A 7,709-nucleotide genomic window follows, 5' to 3' on the forward strand; every position below is an offset into this window, starting at 1 on the left:
CCTGGGGAAAGGGGGAGTTGGGGCTGGTCTCTGCTAACAGCGCGGTCAGTCCGTGTCTGTATCTGGGGGGGGGGCTGAGGGGCGGAGTGAGGGGCACAGAGTGTCCTGGGGAAAAGGGGGAGTTGGGGCTGGTCTCTGCTAACAGCGCGGTCAGTCCGTGTCTCTATCTGGGGGGTGGGGGGGCTGAGGGGCGGAGTGAGGGGCACAGAGTGTCCTGGGGAAAGGGGGAGCTGGGGCTGGTCTCTGCTAACAGCGCGGTCAGTCCGTGTCTGTATCTGGGGGGTGGGGGGGCGGAGGGGCGGAGTGAGGGGCACAGAGTGTCCTGGGGAAAGGGGGAGTTGGGGCTGGTCTCTGCTAACAGCGCGGTCAGTCCGTGTCTGTATCTGGGGGGTGGGGGGGGCTGAGGGGCGGAGTGAGGGGCACAGAGTGTCCTGGGGGAAGGGGGAGTTGGGGCTGGTCTCTGCTAACAGCGCGGTCAGTCCGTGTCTGTATCTGGGGGGTGGGGGGGCTGAGGGGCGGAGTGAGGGGCACAGAGTGTCCTGGGGAAAGGGGGAGTTGGGGCTGGTCTCTGCTAACAGCGCGGTCAGTCCGTGTCTGTATCTGGGGGGTGGGGGGGGCTGAGGGGCGGAGTGAGGGGCACAGAGTGTCCTGGGGGAAGGGGGAGTTGGGGCTGGTCTCTGCTAACAGCGCGGTCAGTCCGTGTCTGTATCTGGGGGGTGGGGGGGGGGTCACAGGCGGGCAGCTGCGGACCGGAGTTTTCTCGCTCACGGTCTCTGCGCTGCGAGCTGTAGAACTGCAGCGCCCCCCAGCGGAGAGTTTGTGCTTAGCCAGCGAGGGCGGGTTTCTGTCTGAGCTCAGCCCGGCGCCCCGCACTGTGTGTCCCGCACAGCGATCCCGGGCGGGGTCCTCGGGCTTCAGGCCGGTCAGCTGCAGATAATTTACTGTATTGCCGGGTCTCCTGTGTGAGCCCGGAGCGGGGTGTGTGTCACTGCTGCCCCCGCGCGGCTGCCGGGAGAAGGGCGGTTCCGCAGCCTGGGTTTTTGTAGGATCCCAAACCGGTTTCGTGTCACTGTGTCTCCCGCACAGTAATAGCGGGCGGTGTCCTCGGGCTTCAGGCCGGTCAGTTGCAGATACAGCAGGTTGTTGGAGTTGTCCCTGGAGATGGTGAATCGGCCTTTCACTGAGTCTGCATAAAACTGTTCGCTCCCATCAGTGTAAATGCGTGAGATCCACTCCAGCCCCTTCCCGGGAGCCTGCCGGACCCAGCTCATAGCGTAGCTGCTGAAGGTGAACCCGGAGGCTTTGCAGGAGAGGCGGAGAGAGTCTCCGGGCTTTTTCACATCCCCTCCGGACTCCACCAGCTGCACCTGGGACCGGACACCTGGGGATAGAAAGATATTATACATCGTATTGATATTCACAGCAATCATAGACTGTTCCCTTGCCCCGCCAGTGGGTATGAGGGGAGAAAATACCTTCCAAAGGCACTGCAAGGGACACTACATAGAGCCAAAGCCTCATGTTCCCTGGTGCTGGAGGGGAAAGTTCTCAGGGACTGGCTGGTCACTGCACAGACCCAGGGGCTGCGGATTGTCTCTCCGGGCGCTGCCTGGGGAGAGATGGAGACAGATTTAAACAGGAAACTGTCCCCCTGATTTGCATATCCCGCTCCTTATACACACACAAACTCCTTTCTAGGTTATCTCATTTCTCGCCCTCGGCATCCGGGAGAAGGGGGAGATTTGTGTCAATGTGTGTAGCTCTCTGACCCAAATCCCAGTGAAACCCCAGGGGATTTTTAAGTGGCTTCCATTGATATCGGATCAGGTCCCATGTGTTTGTACTGAGTCCAGCACAATGGGAACCTGGCCTGACTGGCTCCGGAAAGGGGCTGTCAGGGCAGAATCAGAGGAAGACGGGAGCGAACAGAAAAGAGAGAAAGCGAGAGAGGAAGCTGCAGTCCTGGTAATGACAAACAAGGACCTGTGGAAAGAGAACAGGAGCACCTGTGGCACCTTGGAGACTAACCTTTGAATCATCATCTTCTTCGGTGCAGACTGACCCCTGCTGTGGTAGTGCTCCTAAATTTAAGTCACTATCGAAAGTTGGACTTGGGCTCCCAGCTCACTTAAACTGTTCCCGATTTGCACAATGGGAATTATGTTTCTCTTCTTTAAGATTCACTAATGAATCCTAAATGCAGCATCAATGAGGGTCTCAAAATACCCAGATTGAATTAACCAAGTGGAGACTCGCGGCTATTAGTAGGCCGCTGGATTTGGCAGCTGTCTCTATTTCAGCTATTTCACCCCGGTTCCCCCTCACTGCAAAGACTTGTGGGTACCATATGCCAGATATTTAGATAATGTTTGTAATCACAGACTGAGGGACTTTCCAACTCTCCCTTTTCAGTCCAGGCAGACAGCTGATTGAGAAGGCCAGCAGAGGAGGACCGACACCACTGTCTGCCTATGCCCATCGTGCTCCGGGGAAGTGAAAGCCCTTCCCCATTAGTGATCACATTGTGATCCGTTTTGCCAAATAAGTTACCCAGGGTTTGTCCCAGATGCCTGTTTCTTGGCCTCTCGGTACACATGGTCAGTTATCAGCCAATAGCTGTGGCTCCAGAAGTTACTTCAGCTCATGCCAACAGAGCAAGGAGAAGGCACATGACTCAGTGATCACATACGGATTAACGGTGCATAACCCTTTGCAACCTGTACTTATCAACATTGCAACAATTTCCCTCCAAAATTCCTAGAACACATCTTCCAGACAAACCCATCAACTCTTGATATAAACATTGTCAGTGATGGAGAACCCAGCACCACCCTGGGAAATTGTCCCAATGGTTAATTACTCTCAACTGACTGTGCAGTTCGAGTTTCTGGGTTCAATTTCCGAGTGTTCAGGGGGCCAGCCCAGTATGGAGGAATGAAGTGGTTTATAAGCTACGTACTGACATACCAGCCTAGGGCTGAACTGAACCTAGAGGGAACAAGGATGCACAGGCCTAGGTGAGCAGGAAAGTATGTGATATCCCTGTAATACCCCAGTGCATCTCCAGCTCTGCTTCCCTTTACCGTCCCTCTCCTCCACTTTACATTAACTCGCTCGCTCGCTCTCTCTCTCACAGACACACACAGACACTCCTTGCTGTCTCTGTGTCACACACACAGACACACACTGTCCTGTCTCTCTCTCTCTCTCACACACACACACACACACACACACAGACAGACACTCCTTGCTGTCTCTGTGTCACACACACAGACACACACTGTCCTGTCTCTCTCTCTCTCTCTCTCTCTCTCTCTCTCTCACACACACACAAAGACAGACACTCCTTGCTGTCTCTGTGTCACACACACAGACACACACATATTCCTGTCTCTCTCTCTCTCACACACACACACACACACACACACAAAGACAGACACTCCTTGCTGTCTCTGTGTCACACACACAGACACACACACTGTCCTGTCTCTCTCTCTCACACACACACACACACACACACAGACAGACACTCCTTGCTGTCTCTGTGTCACACACACAGACACACACACTGTCCTGTCTCTCTCTCTCACACACACACACACACACACACAGACAGACACTCCTTGCTGTCTCTGTGTCACACACACAGACACACACATTGTCCTGTCTCTCTCTCTCTCTCTCACACACACACACACACACACACACAAAGACAGACACTCCTTGCTGTCTCTGTGTCACACACACAGACACACACATTGTCCTATCTCTCTCTCTCACACACACACCCTTTCCTGTCTCTGTTTCTCTCTCTCTCTCTCTGTCAGATAAAGAGAAGAAATGCTGAAATCCTTCCGATTGCACAGCAAACCCAGTTCTGTCCTCTTGCGCCTCTGTTATGAGTCTGACACATATTTCCAACACTGGGGAGTAACTCCCAGTCCCCCTGAGCCAATGGGAGTTTTACTTTTGACTTCAGTGGGACCAGGAGTCATCATTTCACAGCTGAGTCACTGTAAATATGTACCGAAGGCAGCTGTGCCGGAATCGAGCCTTCAGCCTGCTCTAGCTCTCTCCACATTTGGGGATACCCCAGGCCTGGCTCCTCTCACGTTAAACGATTCCTCTGCTACACTTTGCCCCTCTTAGTTAGTGACCAAACTTATGCAGGCCGGGCCGAAGGAAGAAAAATGAGGTGAAGCTACATGTTGATGCCACTTGTGAGACCGTTTCTGCCCTGCCCAATTGTTATCTTGGATGTGATTTCAGAATAAACTGAACAAAGAGTCCTGTGGCACCTTACAGACTAACAGACGTTTTGGAGCATGAGCTCTCCTGGGTGAATACCCACTTCATCGGATGCACGGATTTATTGAAACAGAGAGGTGCAGAATGACTGTCTCATGCAAGAATAAACCAGACAGCAGTGGCGTTAAATTTCTGTGGGCTCAGAAAAACAGGATTATTTTAGAACAGGCAATTCTTACATTGAGATGCTCTCTGCACATGGGATATTTTATTATGAATCGGCAGGTGCAAGAAACTTGGAGTTTGGATACAGCTGAATCCAATAGCTTCTGTGCAGGGAATTCTCACACTCTGCCGGTGAATTTAGGTCTCGTGGCCGCATTTCCCGCTTCCTGCAGAACATGGCATCGGCTACTCCGGATCCCCGGTGGCTTTGCAAATGTAGCAGCGTGTTCAGGTGTGTGCAAACTGTGACAAAACCAGGGTGTGAAAAAATCTAGTGCAGGTTCCACCTTGGCCCTGTGGCTCCTGCTTCCTGCCTGTCTGCTCCTGGCAAGGCAGGTGGAAGGATGGGCGGCTAAGTGTGAATAACACTGTGGAGGCGGATTCTATTTCTGCGCCAGGAGGAAATGTATAAGGGAGGGGGTCTCGGTTCTGTCGGAACCGCGGGTCTTTGATAATCACAGTGAATGTTCGGAGGAGCGAAGCCCGGATGAAGGACTGGGGACTTCACACTCCGGGTTCCGCTCTGTCTGACCGCTCTGCGCTGGCAGTGGCTGGGGGCACCGAGAGGGAGGGGGCTTCGCGCTGGAGGTTTCTGTGCTAACCGCAGGAGGTTTCTGATCGCTGTGTCTGTCGCACAGTAATACCGGGCGGTGTCCTCGGCTCTCAGGCTGTTCATCTGCAGATACACCGAGCTGCGGGACTCGTCCCTGGAGATGGTGAATCGCCCTTTAACCGCGTCACTGTAATATGCTGCTGAGCTAGAAGCAAGATTGCGTATCTGTGCGACCCACTCCAGCCCTTTCCCCGGAGCCTGTCAGACCCAGTCCATGAAGTAGCTGCTGAAGGTGAATCCGGAGGCTTGGCAGGCGAGGCGGAGAGATCCCCCAGGGGTTTGAATCCCGCCTCCGGACTCCACCACCCGGACCTGGGACTGGACACTTGGAAAGACAGAACGAGAATCACATTCACCCCCGGCCTGGCTCAGAGCCCCTGGGAAGCAGCAGAAAGGTTCCCAGTGACGTCACTGCGCTCTGGGTGGGGGTAGGGATGTGCAGCCTCCCCTGGTGTCTCACTCCCTGTCCTGGGGAGAGGGAGAATATCACCTGGAAGGGCCGCTAGAAAGAAAGCGAGGCTCCGCCACAGACTCATGTTGCTGACGCTGGGGGCGTTTCTGGTGGGAATTTCACAGACACATGGACTTGTCCCTCCTCCCTCCCTACTGTGCGGGGTCCCGGAGATCACGGGGTTTCTATAGAGCACCGGGGCCCTGAATTTGCATCTCCCCCTCTTCATAAGACACATCTTGGACCTGAGCCCTAGGCGCAAACAGCCTCCCGGGGGTGGGTGTAGTGAGAAAGGGTTACCTGGTCCCCTTCTCCTCCAGTTAAATTTGACTGTGTCTCGGGAACAGAGTCATATCCTGAAAAGTGATTTAAGCGCTTAAGGTTCTAGATCCGATTAGCTTTCACTGACCCTGACCCTAAAATCACTTGGGGGTAATTACTCAGAGTCTAGTCACATGGGTAACTATTCCCCGGGGTGGCTGAGGGCTGCAGTGTTAGCAGGTAGACCTGGGTTCTCTCACTGAGGGTTTTTGAATGGCTGTAGATGTGGTTTGTGTCACTGTGTCCCTAGCACAGTAATATGTGGCCGTGTCCTCGGTTCTCAGGCTGCCCAGCTGCAGATAGGCCGTGCTTATGGAGGTGTCCCTGGTGATGGTGAATCGACCCTGGAAAGCCTGGGCATAGCTAGTGCCACCATTACTGGGATTAATATATCCGATCCACTCCAGTCCTTTCCCGGGAGCCTGCCGCACCCAGCTAATGTCGTAGCTGGTAAAGGTGTAGCCGGAGGTTTTACATGTCACCTTCACAGACTCTCCAGGCTTCTTGATTTCTGCCCCGGACTGGGTCAGCTGGATTTGAGAACTGACACCTGTAAATAAACAACAATAAAAACATAGTTAATTCCATTCTTTTCCTCCTCTTCCCAGGTTTATCCTAGTCCTTCCATTACCCTCCTCATGGCAGTATCTGATCTGTTTGTGTGTAATAAGGAATTTATCCACACCACAGTGCTGGGAAGGAGGGAAGTGCAGTTATCTCCATTTTGCACAGGGGAAACTGAGGCATAAATCCAGCCTGAGATTTTTCAAGATGTCTAAGGGATTTTGACACCTAGTTCCCATTAAAAATAATGCAAATTGTGTATCAAAATCCTCTTGATGGCTTTGAAATTCTATCCTATGTGATTTCTTTAAAGCAATAGGATTTGGAATCCAGAATTCCTGAATCCCTCTGCTCTGTCTTAGTCTTAAAACCATTTCCCCTATCCTAGCCCAGCTGTCCTAACCAGACACCTGTAGGTTCATCCACTCACCTGAGAAAGCTGCCAAAAAGAAGAGAAACCCCAGACAGATCATTTTCATTCTCCACAACAACCTGGTGGGCTGCAAAGCAGTAACCTTTCTTCTGCTGGCAGCTCTTCGGTGAGGGTCGCCTACTCTCCTTTATCAGCCATTTTCACTTCTTCATTTGCATGTGGGTGTTGCTAAATCATTTGACTAAACCTCAGCTTCACCTGCCTTTACAAATAAATGACCTCAGAGTTTAACGGGACCCAGTCATGGAGGACACCGGAGCAAATGAATGAAATTTAGGCACCAATCCAGGAAAACACTAAATCACACTGACCTCAGTGGTACTTAAATACGGGCTTAAAGATTGTTGGTAAAATCCAATATTAAGATGTGTAATACTGGGCTATCAAAATGTAACACCCAGGATATGAAACTGAAATAACAGAATCAATGAATGTGTAAACACCAGCGCCCTTCGCTGGTGGAATACGGACCAGTCCTGTGATTTTCAGACCCTCCGAGAAGCGCTGGGTACTCAGTTCCCACTGACTGGAAAGGGATTTGGCTGAGCAAACCTTCGCTTTGTCCTCAGCACCTACGGGTGGAATTTCAGTGATTCCCTGTGAGTGTTCCCGGGTTCGGTCTTTGGGAAGAAATGTTCCATAATCAAACATGACATTCTGCTGCCCCCATGCGGGTCTGACAAACAGAGAAAAAATTCCCTCCTTTTCTTCCTTTAGGTTAATGGAACTTGCTCGTTTTTGTGTCCTGTGTCACAGAGTCACCGGGCGATGCTCTGGAACTGCTCCCCACCAAGCCAGTCAGGACTTTGGGGACCCTCCTCTCCCTTGGAGCAGACTTGTTCAGGGCAAGAAGC

The 7,709-nt window shown here is 52.5% G+C and overlaps 2 gene segments (V, D, J or C); both read right to left on the reverse strand.

The window, feature by feature from the left end:
- Window positions 1-938: 938 nt before the first annotated feature.
- On the reverse strand, window positions 939-1,430 carry LOC115642239. The segment is given in 1 exon segment: window positions 939-1,430. A coding segment is annotated over 1 exon segment (492 nt).
- Window positions 1,431-1,563: 133 nt separating this feature from the next.
- LOC115642240 lies at window positions 1,564-6,941 on the reverse strand. The segment is given in 4 exon segments: window positions 1,564-1,609; window positions 5,076-5,284; window positions 6,059-6,408; window positions 6,853-6,941. Coding segments are annotated over 4 exon segments (654 nt in total).
- Window positions 6,942-7,709: the final 768 nt, after the last annotated feature.

The sequence above is a fragment of the Gopherus evgoodei genome, unplaced genomic scaffold (genome assembly GCF_007399415.2).
Source record: "Gopherus evgoodei ecotype Sinaloan lineage unplaced genomic scaffold, rGopEvg1_v1.p scaffold_39_arrow_ctg1, whole genome shotgun sequence".
NCBI classification, from domain to species: domain Eukaryota; kingdom Metazoa; phylum Chordata; order Testudines; family Testudinidae; genus Gopherus; species Gopherus evgoodei.